Source organism: Malaya genurostris, chromosome 3, assembly GCF_030247185.1.
Source record: "Malaya genurostris strain Urasoe2022 chromosome 3, Malgen_1.1, whole genome shotgun sequence".
In the NCBI taxonomy this organism is placed as follows: domain Eukaryota; kingdom Metazoa; phylum Arthropoda; class Insecta; order Diptera; family Culicidae; genus Malaya; species Malaya genurostris.
Window position 1 is genome coordinate 45,143,540 of NC_080572.1, and position 22,430 is coordinate 45,165,969.

Here is a 22,430-nt window from a genome sequence, read left to right on the forward strand (position 1 = left end):
ACTCGGAAAACAAAAACTGAACACAAGTAGTACACCGGACGGCGAAGCCCGGAATGTTAGAAGATACAAAAACATCATTTGACGTGTACAATTGGAGTGCAACATTCGAAACTCACTTCACTGTTTCGCGTAAAAATATTATTATCCACAATTGCTTCAAATGCGCACAAATTCTTAATAAATACACTTTCCACTGACAGTTTATGTCATTTTTACATATCGGTTTAGAAATTTATATATGGATATATCGTAACACACGCGAAAAACTTCTGAACAATTTTCAAGCCGTTTCAACAAGACTGTCCTTTCTAACTTTTTAATGGATTGTTTTGCTTTGACACTTCGCATGAGTTTTTGGCTAATAAACTTGTTAATAAAACCAATTTGATTTTTGTTTTCTTTGTGCTGTCCTTTAGTAATGACGGTGATAGATAAATAGAATCAAATTTTCTGATTTTGATAACGAAATTAGTTGTCAATGAGAATTTCGTGTTGGATTGTGTCCAGAATATTCGCCAACTAAACACATTCTCTAAAAATAAGAGTTTTTTTCAGCACAGTAAATTCTAAATTTTAACTAATTTTATAGTTATTTTGGAAATTTTGTTGTTAAATCAACTAATTCAAAAACAGTAATACGAATTAGGCACAGAGCTAATTTCGGTCGTTCCGTGCACAAAAATTGCCTTTTTCAAATCGTTGTAGCTCGGAAACAGTTAATTGTATAAAAATGGCGTTCAGGAAGAAGTTGTAGGGAATCAATAGGCCACTCTAAAAGAATATACACTGAAAAAAAAATTTAATTTTTTCTCAATTAATTTAAAATGAACCAAAAAATTTAAATTAAAAAAAAATCGGGGTTTCGACTTTTTTTTTATTATTTTTTTATTTTAAAGCTCTCATTAAAACCTACAGATTGATGGCTATCCCATCCGTGCCTTTTGAAAAATGAAGAAGTTACAGCTAAAACAATTTACAGATATACTCGAAATTTCAAGTTCTCGTTGAAAAATAATCATTTAAACAGTAGAATATTATTCTACAGGTCGAAGGCAATAAATTTGTTCATAACCTTTTTTGAGATACTTGGATATTTAATTATAACACCATATTTTATATTTCCATGAATTGTTTATTTGCTTGCTATATCTACAATTATTACATTACCATCGTATTACTTTCCTTATAAACCCGCCTACGACAGCGATCACAAATGCTTAAAGTGGTATTCAATTTAACCTTGCACTTTGAGCTACTAATTTTCCAATTATGGCAAATCTCTTTGATTCTACATGTGTTTATTCGTTTTGACGTAATTACGTTACTTCTACTGTTTAAATGATTATCTTTCAACGAGAACTTGAAATTTCGAATATATCTGTAAATTGTTTCAGCTATAACTTCTTCTTCAAAAGGCACGGATGGGATAGCCATCAATCTGTAGGTTTTAATAAGAGCTTTAAAATTAAAAAATACCAAAAAAAAATCGAAACCCTGATTTTTTTAAATTTAAATATTTTGGTTCATTTTGAAATAATCGAGAAACAAAGTCAAATTTTTTTTAGTGTATATTTTTTTTAGAGTGCCCTATTGATTCCCTACAACTTCTTCCTGGACGTCATTTTTATACAATTAACGGTTTCCGAGATACAACGATTTGAAAAAGGCATTTTTTGTGAAATGCAAAAATACATACGCCATTTTTAAAAATCAGTCGTGAGTCGGATTGACCTCTCCATCGGTTCAAAACTTATGGTTTGCCAAACTGAAGCCATGTGCAAAGTTTCATCCAAATCGGAGAAGGTCGAGTCTTATGATCTGCTAAGCATTTCTTGAATTGAAAAAGAAAATATAAATAAAAAAATAAATGATTTTTCATATGCGTTAGACCCTACCCGCCCCTTAAAGGAATAAGCAATATATTGGTTGGAAGACATCGCATCGCATGATGATTTATACACTTTTGCATGTAACATAAGTGAACCAATGATCGAGGAACTTTTTCCACTCCGGCACCTTGTGAACGTAATTTTTGAATGCTTCAACAACACTTTCTTATGTGGAAAATCATTGATCACACAATTTTTTTCTTGATGTGCGATAATAAAAATAAAATATTGGGTAATAAATCAGGACTGTACGATAGATGACCCAGCGCGACCCATACAGTCGATTACTGTTCGGTTTGTGGCTCATACGCACACACCCATGATTCGTCACCAGTCATAATCGTATAACGTCTTTCAGCGGTAGTATTTCATAAGTTTCGGGCACTTTTTTGCAAAACTCATTTATTCAACAACATAGTCTACTTTATGAGCAACACAATCAGTCTAGCATTTCTCTAACATTTAAATACCTTTCATATAGAACGATTTATCTTTTACCTCAGAATAAACGTTTTTTTCAGTGATTTGACTATTGAAATTTAACTGATTTAGCCACTAAAATCACAATAATTATTTTTTATTTCTGCTTCAATCGCATTGCCCCTTCACTACTCTGTTCCTAATTTCACTACTCTGTTCCTAATTTCATCTCAGTGGATTTTTATTCATCCTATCGTTGGTCCTTTATTTATTCTATTATTTAGCAACTGCGATAGCAATCATCATAAAATATTTCACTATTACATTCTTAGGTTTGAAATGTTCGAATTTTTCTTAAAAGGGCCTAATACCAAATGTGGGACAATATACGATAATTAATTATTTTGCGATAATTGCATTAATTTATTTACCAATTGCCTATTTCAAGAGTCTCCAGTCAAAACTAAATCTGCAATTGATCTGGTCTGGAACCAAATTGATATCCACCAAATTTTTGGTCCGACAGAACTTTGTTAATAGTTTTTTATGGTTTTCATCGTTCATTGAACAGATGTGCTTTCAAGCGACTTAATTTTAACAGTATACGTCCATATAACAAATTATTGTACCATGACTGAAGCCCAAGCAATGACGATATTATGTTAGATTCGCTGTGCCATCATCAGTGTTGGTGATTGCCGATAATTTGGCAGAAAGCGGCTCGATATTTCTCTACATTGTATACAACATTTTCAATCTGGTAGAAGATGCTACAAGACCCCGCTATCTCTCAATGCGTGAACCGTGAGAGAATTTTTCTACATTTCTTCGCTCCACTTCATACTCTGAGTATTTTACAGCCCTTAACAAAATAAATACAGTCCAGCAATGTTCGGCGCAATTGATAATTATCACAGATGATTCTCATCCTAGGTTACAATATACAATATTCCAGAACCCTGGTCTGGAGCATTCACAGCTATTTTCATAGATACAACTTATACAAAGGTGCACATAGTTAGAATAAGCGGCAATAGTAAAATGATTCTATCGCAATTATCCACTACCCGGATAGAATCGGATCACAAAACGAGAATAAGCAACAGTTTGTTGCTTCAGAGAGAATCCCCAATAGCAGTGTGCTAACCCGTGATGCTCAGACAGGTCATCGAGAGAAATTCGCTTTCTCACTGGTGTCCATTCTATGTTATATGAACCATGACGATGTTTTGTTGCTGCGATGATATCCGTCTCTCTTTGATGGCACCTTTTGAATCGTGTGTCATAAAAGTCATAGATTGTTGTTTTTTCCGAGTGGCAAGCGTCCGTTTTTGGGATTGTTGTTCCTTATCGATTTTTTTTTCAATCATATGTATAAAAACAATTTTGTGCACTCAAAAGAAATCAGCAACGTGTAACCAAAACCTCTGAATGACTTGAAAAAGGCTTTATGCTTTTCTTATATGCACATTTTATAATGAATAGTTTCTATTTATACATCGAAATGCCTGAAAAGTATTTGAACCCTCAATTAGCGGTCCTATTACAATGATCCTTTTTGAACATGGGATATCTGTTTAAAATTTGAATCAAAAAATGTTTTAAAAAACTAAACAGGGGCGATTTGAACCTATTCCTATTGAAACCTATTGAAAATTTTTGTTGTCAATGAGAATTTTGTGTTGGATTGAAATATGGCTGGTTTGTGTCCAGGATATTCGCCAACTAAACACATCCTCAAAAAATAAGATTTTTTTTCAGCAAAGTAAATTCTCAATTTTAACTAATTTAATAGTTATTTTGGAAATTTTGTTGTTAAAATCAACTAATTCAAAAACAGTAATACGAATTAGGCGCAGAGCTAATTTCGGTCGTTCCGTGCGTAAATCAAGCAACCATCTTACATCGAATATGACACTACACGATACACGAATGACTATCTTTAACAGTATTTGCAAAAGTAAATCAAAGTAAATGAATGCCAACACAAACCTATCATGTTTCTGTACGGTAACTCCAACCCCTTTCTCAAAATTTTTGTGATACGTCACATATTAGCGTAACCTCTAATTTGTTCGGTTAAAACGTTTGTTAGCTCGTCGTATAAAAAATAACCACAAACCATTGCATCAGTGTGAATCTATCACGGCGCAATAATTGTAACTATTAAAATTACATAGTGCTATATCTGATTTCTCACACCAACCGCAGCGCCTAACTATGATGACCGCTGTAATAATATAATTTCCCACATGCTGCACCTGATACGTTTCACTTTTTTGTTACTAATAGCTTCAATAATTGTCAACGAATATGAATCGTTAAAAAAAATCCTTTTTTTGCGGAAAAAACGGATGAGTACCCATTACTGTTAGCATGTTGCACTGTATTTCCTAGCGGTCCGGCTTGTAACAACAAAGCACGCACCAGCAAAACAAAACAAAGGCATATTTGCATTATGACACACCAGGCTTTGCCGGTCAGCAATCAACTAGTGAAGTAAGTACACGGCACAGCTGCAATCTGCAGGCTATGTTCCTTTCCCCGCAGCAAGAGCCTCATGAGAAACTGGATCTGAACTGAACACACCGTTGCAACTTATTGGATGCTCTACGAATAGCACGTTCCGGTAGACTTGTGAGTAGCACACAGTGACTCACCAACCAATACATAGTGATTTTTCTGTTATATTTTTAAATTTGCGATTAGTTTTGATATAACTTTAGTCATGCCTGATTTTATCAAACAATGTTAAGATTGATTGTTAAGACAGAAATGAAAATGTGACTTGGTTTGCCGAATCGAAGCGTGCACGATTCCTTATCAAAGTGCGCCTCTGTATTTCACTGCTGGCATTACTGATGGCGGTTACCAGTGAACCGCCACATATGAACTCATTAGCTATCTAGATACCGTCACTGCCTATCGATATTCATGTTGAAAAGTGCAGTGTTCTACATTTCTCATATAGAAAGGCTATGTAATCACTGTTAAATCCTACTTTTGGAAAGAGATTTAGATATTTTCTCGGATCAATTTTCGCAAACTAAGATTTCAATGAAGCGTCCTATGATTCCCAAGTACAATGGTCCTAAATATATCAAAACAGTCCCAAAAAGTAAAAGTTGTCATTGATTCACCTAGTGAGTAAAACAGTTTATTTTGCATTCATTGCGTGATAGAAATTTGATGTCTTCAGCAATTTCAACACGTCGGTTTAAATGTCCCCGTTCTGACGAAGAAAACAACACTTTTCTCAAGTCTCAATTTTATTCATCAATGTACTTTCCTTATAAAGCAATGCAAGTGTTCCAAATGCGTTCCAACATTTCTAAATCACTTTTATAACACGATATCTCTTTAACTTCAGAAGACGCTTCATTATCAGCGATGACCTCATCATTCGATGCAAACCTCTTTCTAGCAAGCTTCTTTTTAAAATCTGAGAACTGTAAATAGTCACAGGGGGAAAAAGTTGGTTATACGGTAGCAATTCGACTTTCATTTCATAGAACTTAGCCATCCTAACGATAAGTTGTTTTTGATCAGCTGTGAAAAAAGGGGAATCTACTTTCAAAAAATATTTTTTCTTATTCAGGTGCTCAAGCAAAATTGTGGATACATTCCCTTGTGATAACTTTAAGTTGTTTTCTGATTCTTCACTTTCGATTTTCCATAACGATGAAATCAACTTTTGAGACCAAAGTGTCACACGACTGTAAATCAAGCCACTTATTTGATTGCACAGTATTATTTTTTTCGTAAAAACAGTGATACTGTGCAAACAAACAAACGAATTCTTTTTTTCTGTTTCTAATTTTTTTAAAGTAGCGTCACTGAAAACGAACTAAAATGAGTTGATGGTGTATAAACAGGAATTACAAATTATACCAAATTTTATTATACTAAATGTGCAGTATAAAAATAGCACAATCAACTTAAATATTATGATAATGTAAATGTTTTGTGTCTCATCGTGCGACATTTTCCACATTGAAGTCAATTAGATTAAAAATTGTATTGATTTCGAGTAGTGGCAAGAAGCAAGATCTGGCCAGAAGACAACAGGATCCTTGTGGCTTCGAATCATTTTTAGAAGTCGTTTTTGTAAACATTCCTTGATGTATATTTCGCTGTTCATTGAAGCAGTGGTGATGAAGGGTTTCGAAATCTTACCGCAGCTACAAATTGCTTGCCAGACCATAGCTTTCTTACCAAATTTCTCGACTTCAATCGATGTCTAGGACTGGTTTAACACTTGCCCTTCTCGCACCGTATAATATTGTGGTCCCGGCAAGGATTTGTAATCGAGTTTCACGTAGGTTTCGTCGTACATGATTATGCAGTTCAAATTTCCAGCAAGAATCGTATTGTACAGCTTTCGCACCCTCGGCCCGGTCGATGCTTCTTATTTCGGACTACGTTTTGGTTGTTTCTGCTTCTTATAGGTTCGAAGATTCAAACGTTCTTTAGCACGAAGAACATTTGACTTCGAAGTGCCCACTTTTTTGGCCACATCCCGAACTGAAACCTCCTTCTTTTGCTCGAACGCCTTCAGTATACGTTTATCCAACTGATGGTTGGCAGGACCTTTTTTCGACCAATTTTCGGTTTATCCTCACCGAACTTCCTGATTGCATTTCGCACGGCTTTTTCACTTACTCCTTCCCTTTTTGCTATCTTTCTCAGTAACAGTCCGCGTTCTGTGCACCATTTGTACACGACGTTGTTCTGCTGAAAGTCCACGCATTTCGAAACAAACTAATGAAAACGAATAAACAACTGCACAAGTGGTTAGAGAAGAGTGTAAACAACCGGACGCAGCCATAAAAATTGACAGATTCTAAACAATTGCGAAATGGCAGGGGTTTGTGGTTGCGTCCATACTTTCTGGGACAGTCTTTACAGTAAAACACTTAGTAAATTACTTAGTCCAGCAGGCGTTTTCTTTCTCCAAACAAATGAACAAATAAATCAATTGTTACAAAAAATATTCCATTTTTTTAGAGAAATAAAAAATAAAAAATGAATGGGTCTCCATGTGACACGATTCAATAACATAACTTTTATATTTAATTCTTTGGCAATTTATTGCTTTCTTTTTTGTGGAAAATCAAAAAGTATTTTATTAACACATAATTCCAAACGATTGCTATAATGATGTTAGTGTACAATAGTTTCGTTCACGAGTAAGCATGGTCTTCATTAGGTTTTTATGCAACTATCTTCCGATTTCTTTTACAGATACATATTTCTCTCTCCTCTTAAGATGACTGATTCCAAAGAGCTGCTATATCTGCGTCTGCTCCGCGAGGAGCTCAGTGATCTCGACATCGAGGACATAAAGGACGACCTCATCAGCATGAGAATTTTCAGCGAGGCTGACTGCAACGACCTACTGAAAGAGTCGAACGATCACCGATTGGATCTGATGTTCACCATTCTCGACCAGAAGTTGCACAGTGGCCAGGTAATGGTCGTCAAACAATTCATAGACATTCTCAAGCCATACTATCAATGGATTGCCGATAGATACGAGGAGAACGTGAACGGGGGTGTGACTATGCCGATAAGTCGTTACCTGTCCTATCGCAACAATACCACAATGCCTAACGTGGACGAACTCAATGTTTATCGGCGTGATGATCTCTGGCAAATTCAAAAGCATCTCAAGTTACTAAAACACGGTGTTAATGGTCAGCGATACCTTTTTGTCTACGGTGGTCTCGGGACAGGCAAGTGGACACTAGTCAATCAAGCATGTGAAAATTTCTCCATCGTAGAACACATGGGTTACAATATCTTCTATCTAAGTTTGGCGAACTGTCGGGCACCAGAACAGATCTTAGAGCTTTTAGAAAATCTAAGCATTCAAATGGAAACCGATTACAAATCTGACGATGTAACGTACAATGGGCGCTATCCAACAAACGAAATCCATCTACGCAAACGTCGACTGCTTCAACTTTTCGAGGATCGCTTCCGAAACAGTCTACTGATCCTCTCACACGTGCGCGATCCCGCACTTATAAAAGCATTTGATCTGAAATGCAAAACTTTAGTGATTACCAGCAATAAGGATGTGATTACTAGCATCAATGAGAACGAACGCTTCGTTGTTACACTGAAGCATGGATTTACGGAAGATGAAAGCATGGAGCTATTTGGGATAGCACTTCGTCTTAAAGCGCGTCATCTGCCCTCGGAAGCCCACGAAATACACAGGACCTGCAAGGGCAATCCATTTGTAATCAAACTAATAGCAAAGAAAATGTCGGAATACAGCAACACACTGGAAAATGTTTCCGATGAGCATGTGAAGATTTGGCAGAAGTTGGCAAATGACCTAAAGAAACGCTCGATCACGATCGAGAACAGAACTATCAAGGCAATCCTCGAGCAACTCAGTGAGGAAGAGCAGCAGGCTTTCCGTGATCTGGTGATCTTTAGGGATAATGTAAAAATTCCTCAGAGTGTGAGTACCAAATGAACGAACTTATCGAAAACATTGGTAATTTGCTTTCAATTATAGGTCCTTCAACGCTATTGGGGACTGTCATTGGAACAAACAGAATCACTAGCCACTAGATTGATCAATAAGGGCCTACTGGACAAGCGCTATTGTAAAGATCAGCAAACTTTCTACGTATTGCACTATGTATGTTATAGCTTCTTACTAAAAGAAAAACCAGATGACAATCACGCTAACCTCCATCGTCGATTGGTTGACAGTTATAGGTAAATGCACCAATAAATTTAAACACGTTCAGGTTTGCTAGCCTAGCGAACATATATCAAATCGCATCGAGCACTTCGCACCACTTCATACGATTAACTTACTGACATTCAGTTATACACATCTACTTTCACGGTATATTTTCCTTTTTTTAATAGAATATCAGAAGCTTTGAGCGACCGAACCGAATTGGATCTATTGAAATTTTTCCCAAATGACAGTTACTTTCATTTTTACATCGCAAATCATCTGGAGAAATCTGAAATGTACAAACTGTTTCCAAGTCTGTTTTTGGATTTCGGTTTCCTGGAACAAAAACTGCGATACACTGGACTTCCCAACACCGTCGGAGATCTGCGGTTGTATCAGGAACACATTTTTACCGACGTAGAAGATTCCGAAACATTCGCTGAAGTGTTGACCGAATTTCTCATGGGAGCGGAAGTGTTGTTATCCAAATCGGCTGATACGTGTCTGTTGCAGTTGGCTTTAAACTGCCGAGGGGTAATAGCTACCAAAGCGAAGATTCAAGCAAATCATTATGACAACCGTATTTGGTTCTGTGATATGTAAGTATTCTCATTAGATTGATGAACCATCTATTTGAAGTGCTCATTGATTGTTTTTTTTTTTCAGTGATCGCACTCACCAGCACCAGTTGGTACAAGTAAGTCGTGCTCCAATAAAAGTTCGTTTCCAGGACCCGGGATCAGCACTTGTTAGTTTGGACAATAACCAAATTTCCTTGGTAGATCTTTCACCGTGGTATTCGGCACCGGTGACAATATTTGAGGGCAATCAAGGCTGTGTTAAAGAAATGCAGATTACGAGCAATATTCTCGTTGCTTTAGATGAGAGCGGTTGCCTCAATGTGTGGTCGATGAAAAACGTTCCGGTAGATCGAAACGCTCGGCAGTATGAATATGACAGTATGAATCATCGGCCACGAAGTCAAATGATACGTCCCCACGATCCAGTCGACCGATTCACCAGTTTTTGCTTAACGCCTGAAAAAAAGAATGCGTCCGGTATAAGCCAGTGTGAAATGTTTTCAATAACTGAGAATGGGTTCCTATATATCTACAGCGGTTCGAGTACGTTTAGTGAAAATCCGCGTTGCAATACCAAGATCAAGAACACCTACATTATTAAACCGCTGATTGACAATCCTAGACGTATTCCAAAATTACTTCTTCTCACAAAAGACAACCTGGGATTCATATTCAATTTGAATTCCACCAGTATTGAATACCGTTTCGAAGAATCACAAGTCGTGAACATCCACTATATGGGAAATGCCCTAGTATCGGTTTCACCGAACCAAATTCGACTGCGAACATTCAACCGTAATCAACGCAATCTACTTGAAACAAATCAACTGGAAATAATTTACGAAACACCTGCCCACCATCGGAACACGTGCAGTGCCATCTCCGATGACTACGAATACATTATTCTGGGTACTACTCAGGGTATTTCAATATTTAGTATTCGGGACCACGTCGAAGTTTTGCGAACTAACATCAGCCACAACATACTCGATGTAGACATCTACTCCCTGGATGATGACCAGTACCGGTATATTCTAATCTCCTCGTCAGAAGACAGCGGCAACGTAATCAATATGTACTCTCTAATGGTGATGGGCAACAACCAGTTGGTCAGTAATCAGTATCAACTGCAGGGCAATACAAATTTCCTGGCAGATTTGGATCATGAACCAGCCACAGTCAGAACAGTTGATCGCAAGCGTTTCATTCAGGAATTACAGTATACCGATTCCCAAGACAGGGACGATTTTAGAAAACTAAGTTCACCGGTGGAGGGTACACCGTTGGTCAGCGAAGTCAAACATTTGATACAATGTCGATCCCGGTATTATGTTGGTCTAAAAAATGGTGAAGTGTTACGATTGAATGAATGGGCCAATCCTACTGACGGAGAGAAAGCAGAAACAATTTTGAGTTTGGGAAAGGCTATCAACGTGCTGAAGTATTACGATGACCTTCAGATACTAGTTGCGGCGACGGAGGAGAGCTGCATGATATTGTTTGAAGGAGAATCGGATCTCGAAATTGAAGAAGAAATTTGCGAGTGTTATCTCTTCATGGACCGGTATTTGGTCCTAGTGTACGAAAAATGTACTGTGAAGGTAGGTAGGGGGGAAACAGAATTGATTTTGAGAATCTAGAAAACAAAATGTTTTGTAAATATACTAACGTCTTCAGTCTTAAAGCAGCTGATCAAGAGGCTTTTCAGCATTGAGACACAGGTACTGTAAGATATGTAGTCGTAATTTTCGAGATCATGCGGCTAGTATTTGTGTTTTTCTTTTTTCTTGTAAATAAGCTGATTCGCCAAAATTCAACAGGTACTAGGGAGGGGTTTCATAGTTAAAGGCTGACTAAAACTAAATTGATAAGCGCAGAATGACCATGACAATTCGTGATTCAATAAGTTTAAAACGTTCATTATTAGCTACTCCGCAGTACATTTATTAGAACTTCAAAGTTTCAGCATTAGATGTTTACATTAAAATCTCGAACCTTCCTCTTGATGGAGCTCATCAGCGCCCGCTCATTTGCTAGATACATTTGACTGTTGCAGTATTACTTAGCTTGGGAACAAAATCAATCCTGTTGACAGCATACAAATCCAAAACGTGGTGCTGGCCAAATCGTACCAAAGGATGACTGCGTCCTTATGCTTGCGGAAGAACGGTAATACACGTTTTTTCATGCATTCTTTGTTGTGAACTCGGGATGTTATTGTCGAGGATGTGACGAATGTTTCCGTTTCAAGCCAAAACTGCAAATCGTTTGCCATATCATGGCCTTCTTCGCGAAGTTGTCGGCAAAATGAAGCAGATTAAAATTGTGTTTTAGGTATGTGTCATCGATCAAAGTGTGTTTCGTCAAAACACGATCGTACAAGACGAAACTTGTATGATTTTCGACTACGGAATTCTGCTTCATTTCCCGATTCGGCGATGTTTACTACCATCGTACGACTTGTATTTTTCTCTAGCAAGGATGTTCCGCACTGTTTTAAAATTGGAGTTGTACCTCCTGGTCACATATCGTATAGTAGAAAAAAAAATGATGGACTTTTTTGGGGAATTGTTTTGGGATCCAAAAAATGGAGTTATCCGAATTTTGCATAAAGCACTTTTTAATATGTATATTCAAGTACAAAAAAATGATCAGTGTTAAAGACTGAAAAACAAAATGGTGGCTTGGCGGTATTTCCGCGAAAGTGCTGCATTTTGACGGAAATTCAGCTCCCGCAATTTTCGATCCAGAACAGTACCAGTTCCTTAGTTAACAGTTCCGATCCTTAGTTCCAGTTTTTTTCCGTAGGTCTGCTGACTTCTTTCCACACTCAATGTTTCGTAGGTTTTTGGCATTCGAGAAATTGTCGTTTTCGGTATCTTTAGTACTTTAGCTAGCAAGTAATCACTCCGGATTTTTGAGGTGCTGTGCACAGTATTTTATCTTCTTTCGAGTTTCATTTGACGTTAATTCTGAACGTAATCAAACCAGTTGTTTTATACAGAAGTGTAACCAAATTACTGTCATCGATTTTCGAATCTCGACATCAGAGGCGTGCTAATGGGGAACGATTGGCATACCAATTTACTTTAGTCAGCCTTTACAGAATGGTTTTATAGTTATTTTAGTTGAGAAAAAGCAATGCATCACTAGAGCAATAATTATTTTGTGCAAAAATATTTTTCCTACCTACTGTAACCTCGGATAAATAGCACAAAATAGCGATATAATACTACCCGACCAATATTTCGCTCCACTGTTTCAAACAATGCAAAAATTTGGACCATTCCATCAACTTTTGTTCGATACACAACATAAGTTTAAAATTCACTGGAATAGTTTTTAAAGTTATCCTCAAAAAGTTTTCTTGAATTAACGTTTCCGGATGTTTTCTTCATCATTTCATTTAACAGATCATTGTTTGTTAGGGAATTACAGAGCTTTTGAAAGTTGGATTTTTTACGTTTTGGTTATAATCAACAAGAATCAGTTTGCCGTCTGCTTCATACACGTTCATGTACCTAGGGAAACCGTTGCCTTGACAGACAGTAGCTTGTTTTTCAATTATAATTCTTGTGACTACCAGCGATCACAATATTTGTAACTCCTATTCAAAATTAAAATTCCATTCCCATTCCAATATCCTTTCTCTTCTGAGTTACTGTTAGGCATCCTTGAAAATATGAAAATATGATGTGTGCCAAATCAACAGACTTGCCCATGGCACGCTTCCGTATATGAAGAAACGTGTGGCATCCTGTTACTTGACTACTTAGAAAGAAAAGAGGGTTTCTGTCCCAGTGGTATATGTTAAATCTGCTTGTCTTGAAAAAAAGTCCACCAATGAAAATCGCATTCATCCAAAAGTCAACTCTAACATGGAAACTTTATTTCAGATTCTAAACGTACAAACCAAGGAGATCGAGTTTCGACTCGATCGCAGCCTTACATACGGTGCATCGGCATTCAACGAGCAATGCCTAATCATCTGTACGACGAATGGTGCTATCTGTCAACATAAAATCTACATAGATGAAAACGACAAATTAGAACTTCAGGTGCTGCACACATACGGCCAGCCAGAAAACGGCCCACCAAAACGGATCTCGAGTTGTGCTATATCCGCCCAAGGAGAACTGATAGCCGTAGGGTACAAGCTAGGTTCCATCGACATATACAACACCGAGGAAAGGAAACTTATTGCCACACTGAAATCGCACAAATTTGCCGTTGCTTCGCTTTATTTCAGTCCCTGGCAAGATCCCAATAGTCCACATATTTTGGTCAGTATCGGAGAGCAGATCGCGTTCTGGAGCTTGGACTATGTGATGAACAATCCTCGGCTAGATTCTGGTGATTTTAAAAGGCGTTCAAACCGCTACAAATCTCGACCATCGCTTACGTCTCCGGCATTAGATGTCCATAGATCATCGCTCGGAAGCCGATCGTCGGGCCTAGCATCCCCACTAGCCGCCAGTCCCGCTCGGAATGGTTCTTTCATGTTCGAAATGGAGGAGGCTGGACAGCAATGGTTGAACAAAATTGGCCCCTCGGATAAGCCTCATCTGCTCAGCTGTATCAAACTAATTGGTTCCGCTGAGAAATTGATTATCAATCGTGAATTCAACAAGTTCTTCACCATAGACGACGAAGGTTACCTGTATTATCTAAGATTGTTTCAACTCGGACAACGACTATCGATCAATATCGATTCATCATCCGGAGGGCGACCCTCAAACGGATCATCATTTCACATCTGACTAACGTCTCGAAGGGCCACTCGTTCGATATTGACCTTAATATACTACGTTTTTATGTACGTATTCTACACTGCCGTGCTGAAGTAGAACCTGGAAACCCAATCTGCGTGCCAACTATTGCAGATTTCGATATAGGAGAAACGCAATACTCCTACTTTCAGCGAACATTGTTCAATCCATTGCCATTAAACAAGCGACTTTTATCTTTACCTAAAAGTCGATGGCAAAGTAGCAATTAATTTTTTTCTCTAGATTGTAAGTTACAAAAGACAGAGAACCTAGTGTGATAGAAAACTATTTAGAACAAGAGAATATAAGACGAACAAATTTTAACAACAAAAAAGTATTCAGTGGAATGGTTTTTATACATTTTCCTTTGTAAACTTTTAGATGGAAAAAGAGCATTTAAGAGAATTTTAGCGATTTTAGACGTATTAAGACTATCAGACCATTATTAAACTTAGAAGAAATAAAAATTTATTACACTGGCATTTACTTATACACAGATTAAACGTATAGTTTGCTCAAATTATTGCATTTGTTTGCCATATGATTTCAACGAAAACTGATTTCTTAATTTTAAATAGTTCTCTTATCTATCCATGATTAAGTGTAATTAACGCAAGCATAGTTAATTTAGAGTGATTTGACCTTCCACTCAATTAGATAAATGCATTTTTTGTTTACTAATCTGCATTAGACGATTTTGAATAAACATACTTGAAATAAAATGTGTCATCAAAATCATATCACGGACTCTTCCAACCATCTTCATCATAATGAATTATCTCGTTTATTACTTTTGGTTGTACTTCATTACGCGATTTGAACTTGATTGCACTTTCATAGAGTAATTGTAAACCAACTTTGGGAGCAGTTGATGGAAGGTTTGTAATTTTGTTTTTCATGAATAGACATAGCCGTTGCACTATAAATAACAATATAAATAATATTATACAAACAGCTTGAATAGTTTCTCCGGGCGAATGTCTTTGTAGAATAAAGTAATTAATTTTCATAGTATTCGTATTCAGGACTGATATACATTTCGTCTTTGCAGTCAGCTTAGTCGCCAATAGCTACCATGCCCCCTAAAATCAGTGTTCGTTTATTTCGACCCCTGCAACACTGACATCGATAACAACCGCTTTGTGAGTTCCGATACACTCTAGTCTGGTTTTAAGCATTTTTAAAGCGGTTTTTATGCGATTTTTGTAGCGGTTTTTCATGCGAATTCTCAAAACTATCCGAATTTACCTAAATATAAAAAATAGGTATAGCATTTGCTCAAACTATGGAAAACTTTTTCTAGGGTCGGATGTCATACACTAATCGATTCAGCTCGGCTCAGGGATGACTGGACTGATTTTGACTAAACTGATTGCAAATGAAAGATCTTCCAAAAAGTATTTACGCTCTAGACTGTACCCAAGTAGCACATTACGTTGCTGTCCTGTTTTTTTCTACAGATTGTGCAATTTGTCCAATTAGTTCATATTATGCTCTGCCAAAATTTTCACATCGTCATGTAAAAACGAAGTAACTAAAACAATTGTTCAACTTATCAGAAATTTCCAAATGGCTGTCATAATTGTATCGGACTCAATATACGTCGAAATGGCTGTATATCTTTTGTGAAGAAAAAAACCTATTTTAATCCACCTAGTGGTGTAATGATGCCTTTCTCATATTACTCATTACATCATAAATATAACCGTGAAATGAAAAAACAACTGTTTATTGAATAGGAATAGGATAATTTGTTCGGATCTAATCTCACAAACTCTATAAATCCTGTTCAACCTGTAGTTCCGGAACCGAAAGTTGTATTCACAACAAATTAAGGAATTCCGTATGAAACTGTAAGACTTTTCTTTTGAACCTATAAGTTTGTGAAAATCTATTCGGCCATCTCCAAGAAAAGTGAGTGAGATCCTTTTTGCAGTTTCTAATCACGATTTCCAATTCTCCCGAAACCGGATTCAGATGAACGGAATAGCCGAAGTTGGTTCGTTTGCTACCAACAAATATGACCTACAAATTGGAACAGTTTTAAACGTAGTTAAACTTATACTTACTATCTCATGCTCTATTTCGTTTAAACCAATTAAACTAAATCTAACGAAACGAACCTGCGTTTCTGTTACTACTGCGTGCTAAACAGCATGAATCAGCAGCATGAAACATGTAGTAGGATTGTTATTATTATTATTGACATCACTACACAATGTGTACGAAATAGAACAAAGCACGCCTTGTTCGTTTTGTGTTTTCTTCTTCTTTCGGTGTTGTACATATTGTCACTCTATATGGCGATTTGAAAACTTTGACACTCATCGCCCTGTAACTGCGGAACCGGAAGTCGGATCCGGATGAAATTTCACAGTAGGTTTAAAGACAGTATGAACTTTAATTCAAATCAAGATTTGTGAAAATCGGTTCAAGCATCGCAGAGAAATCGAAGTGAATTTTGTTTTAGGAATTTTTCTTCTCCACTTTCGGTGCTCTCGGAACAGGAAAAGAGGGGCAGTAGTGCCGAATTAAGTTTTCATGCCCACAAACTGACAAGCTCTGCAAACTAGAAGAATTTATCAGACAGTTTTATGGGATTTGTACCTGTTTTTAACCATCGTTCGTGGAAAAAATACTAATAAAATTGGTAATTTTCCACTTATCACGCTTTAGTTCCGGAACCGGAAGTCGGATCCAGATAAAATGTTCCACAAATTTTTAGGATATTATAAGACCTTTCATTTGAATCTAGGATTGCGAAAATCGGTTGAGTTGTTCCAGAGATAACTTAGTGTAAACTTTTTCTCAAATTTTCACATATTACCATATAACTCCGGAACCGGATGTCACATTCAAACAAAATTCAATAGCAAGCTATAGGACCATAATACCTTTTATTTGAATCTTAGTTTGTGAAAATCGGTTTAGCCATCTCTGAAAAAAGTGAGTGCATATTTTTTTCAGAAGTCGGATCGGAATGAAATTCAATAGCAGGCTATGGGACCATGAGACCTTTCATTTGAATCTTTGTTTGTGAAAATCGGTTCGGCCATCTCTGAGAAAATTGAGTGCATATTTTTGTTACATACACACACATACACACACACACGGACACACACACACACACAAACATTTGCTCAGTTCGTCGAGCTGAGTCGAATGGTATATGACATTCGGCCCTCCGGGCCTCGGTTAAAAAGTCGATTTTCACAGTGATTGCATAGCCTTTCTATATGAGAAAGGCAAAAATAGTGGTATTATGCTCTCCGCAAGGCTAAAACTGATAAGCCGAATTGAAAACCTTGCAGTAAAAACTATTTTGCTGCAGAGTCCGCATTGTCTTGACTGTCTCATGAAATTTTAGGTCAGTTTTCTTCATTTTTAGAAAAACAATTTGAAACTTGCAAATAAGTTGTACCAGGTTTATCTGGTTGAAATGAACGTAAAACTTGACGACATGAGAATATTATCATAAAAGTTTCAGAAATACATCATTACATACGCAATGATAACAAAAATCAAATCAGATAATTTGTATTCGGTTTTTATCTCGCGAAAAAATTAACAGACCTGACATCACTTTTCAAAGATATTGAACGAAAAGTTAAGTTCATCATAGTTACTCTTATAGTTATATATTATCGCTTGAGCAACTTGTTTTTGCAACTAAAGCACATGGGCTCACCGAAATAATACATACAGAGCGTATCACAAATGTCGGGTTCACTAAGATGAATGACTAAACTGTATTGTTGTTTAATTCAACTAGTTTGATAAAAATAAAAACAAAAATTTCTCTTTTCAATATTTACATGTTTATATTTCCATTTATTTAGATAAAATAAATCATTACGTTGGGTGAACCATTTTCTTTTCAACACACTGTTACCCTCGATGCCATATTGGAAAACAATTGAAAAACAATTCATTTCAAGATTTTTCAGATTAATTGAAACATCAATATGATTAATATCGTCTGAAAAGGTGTATGAATGTTTGATAACTTTCGTGTACATATTTTAAACACTCTCCCGATCATATTCATTGAAAAGAATAGATTGTTATTTGCATAGAAATTCAAGTACAATCATCAAAATACGTACATTCAAAGGCGCTTGAAAATTTCAGGCGTACGAAGAAATGTTTCACCATAAAAATGCAGTTCGTTGTCGACTTTCTATTTACTAAAACATAAAAGATCAATTCTACAATATGTAGTATTACCATTTATTTATGTGCAATATATTTTCAAAGTTCCATGTTTGTGTTACGGGCAGTTGTATTGAAAATCAAATGTGAATCTTATTCATTAGAATGTTTGCTATGTTTTTGTAAACATGAATTCAATTCTTGTTTACATTACGTAGTAGTTCCCATGAGTTTCACAATCGTTTTTTCGCTAATTTTAATTGCTGCATTTGTAATGGGGTCGATGCATGAGTTTTTGTATTAGTTGCACAATAATTGTGAATAAATGTTCGTGACAACGGAAGAACTTAAAGATATGTTGCACAACACAGAAAAATTGCGCTTTTTCCAAAACACAACAGTTACTACAATAGTAATATGAGCTAATTTGACAAATTGTACAATCTGTAGAAAAATACAGGACAGCAACTTAACGTGCTACTCGGGCTATAACTACTAGTGCAACGTGGGCAAGTTGGTGATTTGCTGCACAATTGTTTTAGATATACTGAAAATTGTTCTATAGTGATTTTTTCGGTATTATCGTGAAACTTAACAGGTATAAGTTGCACAACCGATTTTAATATATTTAAAAATCTTTTTGGACATATCTAACATAAAAAACAATTCTAAAACAATTGTAGAACCTCTTGAAATTTCAATAAGTTACATTCGCTACTTGTGATGGATATCTTGATAACAGACAACATGCCTTTAGGTCAGACCGTGGTACTGACTCTTACTTTGTAGAATTAGAGAGATATCTGTCCAATCGCGATGAGCAAGTTTCCACGCACTCAACATGAATAAGTATTCTAAATGATAATTAGGTGTAAAACCAGCTAAATTTAAAATATTTCAGTCAGTTTATATGCACTTGTCTGACATTTCAACTGTGTCAAACCAATTGAAATAAGTGTTATACAATTAAAATTGATCTGCTGTTTGGTAGATGGAATGTAAATGTTTCAAATATATTTTACAATGGGATTTCATTTGAATAAGATTTGAAGTAATTTACATTTGCAATTTATGTGTCCAAACAAATGCAGTAAAATTAAGTGTAAAACACTTTAGTATAACGTTATTATGCTCTCCGCAAGGCTAAAACTGATAAGCCGAATTGAAAACCTTGCAGTAAAAACTATTTTGCTGCAGAGTCCGCATTGTCTTGACTGTCTCATGAAATTTTAGGTCAGTTTTCTTCATTTTTAGAAAAACAATTTGAAACTTGCAAATAAGTTGTACCAGGTTTATCTGGTTGAAATGAACGTAAAACTTGACGACATGAGAATATTATCATAAAAGTTTCAGAAATACATCATTACATACGCAATGATAACAAAAATCAAATCAGATAATTTGTATTCGGTTTTTATCTCGCGAAAAAATTAACAGACCTGACATCACTTTTCAAAGATATTGAACGAAAAGTTAAGTTCATCATAGTTACTCTTATAGTTATATATTATCGCTTGAGCAACTTGTTTTTGCAACTAAAGCACATGGGCTCACCGAAATAATACATACAGAGCGTATCACAAATGTCGGGTTCACTAAGATGAATGACTAAACTGTATTGTTGTTTAATTCAACTAGTTTGATAAAAATAAAAACAAAAATTTCTCTTTTCAATATTTACATGTTTATATTTCCATTTATTTAGATAAAATAAATCATTACGTTGGGTGAACCATTTTCTTTTCAACACACTGTTACCCTCGATGCCATATTGGAAAACAATTGAAAAACAATTCATTTCAAGATTTTTCAGATTAATTGAAACATCAATATGATTAATATCGTCTGAAAAGGTGTATGAATGTTTGATAACTTTCGTGTACATATTTTAAACACTCTCCCGATCATATTCATTGAAAAGAATAGATTGTTATTTGCATAGAAATTCAAGTACAATCATCAAAATACGTACATTCAAAGGCGCTTGAAAATTTCAGGCGTACGAAGAAATGTTTCACCATAAAAATGCAGTTCGTTGTCGACTTTCTATTTACTAAAACATAAAAGATCAATTCTACAATATGTAGTATTACCATTTATTTATGTGCAATATATTTTCAAAGTTCCATGTTTGTGTTACGGGCAGTTGTATTGAAAATCAAATGTGAATCTTATTCATTAGAATGTTTGCTATGTTTTTGTAAACATGAATTCAATTCTTGTTTACATTACGTAGTAGTTCCCATGAGTTTCACAATCGTTTTTTCGCTAATTTTAATTGCTGCATTTGTAATGGGGTCGATGCATGAGTTTTTGTATTAGTTGCACAATAATTGTGAATAAATGTTCGTGACAACGGAAGAACTTAAAGATATGTTGCACAACACAGAAAAATTGCGCTTTTTCCAAAACACAACAGTTACTACAATAGTAATATGAGCTAATTTGACAAATTGTACAATCTGTAGAAAAATACAGGACAGCAACTTAACGTGCTACTCGGGCTATAACTACTAGTGCAACGTGGGCAAGTTGGTGATTTGCTGCACAATTGTTTTAGATATACTGAAAATTGTTCTATAGTGATTTTTTCGGTATTATCGTGAAACTTAACAGGTATAAGTTGCACAACCGATTTTAATATATTTAAAAATCTTTTTGGACATATCTAACATAAAAAACAATTCTAAAACAATTGTAGAACCTCTTGAAATTTCAATAAGTTACATTCGCTACTTGTGATGGATATCTTGATAACAGACAACATGCCTTTAGGTCAGACCGTGGTACTGACTCTTACTTTGTAGAATTAGAGAGATATCTGTCCAATCGCGATGAGCAAGTTTCCACGCACTCAACATGAATAAGTATTCTAAATGATAATTAGGTGTAAAACCAGCTAAATTTAAAATATTTCAGTCAGTTTATATGCACTTGTCTGACATTTCAACTGTGTCAAACCAATTGAAATAAGTGTTATACAATTAAAATTGATCTGCTGTTTGGTAGATGGAATGTAAATGTTTCAAATATATTTTACAATGGGATTTCATTTGAATAAGATTTGAAGTAATTTACATTTGCAATTTATGTGTCCAAACAAATGCAGTAAAATTAAGTGTAAAACACTTTAGTATAACGTTTCGATTTTTATCGGATCTACTGTAAGTCTACCCCCATACACTGGTAATGCCTTGAACTGATGGTACATACATTCATTCATATCCCAATAGTTGGCTAAACACTTTTACAGTTTTACTTTGAAAATCATGGGAATGTTGCGGAATGTGTGCCAAAAAATCATTTTATCGGATGAGGTACATTTTCATCTCGGCGGGTATGTTAATAAGCAAAATTTTCGCATCTGGGGGACGGAAAACCCGCACGTTATCATGGAGTAGCCGATGCATTCTCAGAGAGTGACGGTTTGGTGCGGATTTTGGTCTGGCGGCATCATTGGGCCATTTTTCTCTAAAAATGAGGCAGAAGCCGCCGCCACGGTCAATGGCGAGCGCTACCGCGCCATGATTAGCGATTAGTTCTTCCCGTTACTTGAAGAGGAAGACTTGGACACCATTTGGTTCCAACAAGACGGCGCTCTGTGCCACACAGCCAACGCTACGATCGATCTTCTGTGCACAGTCTTCGAAGATCGAATTATCAGTAGAAATTCGGATGTCATTTGGCCGCCTCGGAGCTGTGATTTGACGCCGTTAGACTATGTGGACAAGCCAGAGACAATTCAAGCCTTGAAGGACAACATTCGTGCAGCCATAGCTGAAATAAAGCTGCATACAATCGAAAATGTACTAACAAACTGGTCCGACCGTATGGCGCACTGCAAGGCCAGCCGAGGCAGCCATTTGAATGAAATTATATTCCACAATTAACCGGAAGGGTTGTACTTCAATAT

The 22,430-nt window shown here is 36.1% G+C and overlaps 1 protein-coding gene across 4 annotated transcripts in view; it reads left to right on the plus strand.

Annotated features, from left to right (window-relative positions):
* The window catches only part of LOC131439490 (uncharacterized), a 42,886-nt gene extending 27,507 nt beyond the window's left edge, over window positions 1-15,379 (plus strand). For 2 of the 4 annotated variants that reach the window (XM_058610566.1, XM_058610568.1), the window contains exons 2-6: window positions 7,554-8,784; window positions 8,842-9,047; window positions 9,204-9,614; window positions 9,682-11,197; window positions 13,493-15,379. In XM_058610566.1, the coding sequence (XP_058466549.1) occupies window positions 7,579-8,784; window positions 8,842-9,047; window positions 9,204-9,614; window positions 9,682-11,197; window positions 13,493-14,356 (4,203 nt within the window). In that variant the 5' untranslated portion in view covers window positions 7,554-7,578 and the 3' untranslated portion in view covers window positions 14,357-15,379. Of the gene's footprint in view, window positions 1-7,553; window positions 8,785-8,841; window positions 9,048-9,203; window positions 9,615-9,681; window positions 13,447-13,492 lie in introns of those variants that run through there. The other 2 variants (XM_058610569.1, XM_058610570.1) reach the window with 2 other exon arrangements.
* The last annotated feature ends 7,051 nt before the right edge of the window (window positions 15,380-22,430 follow it).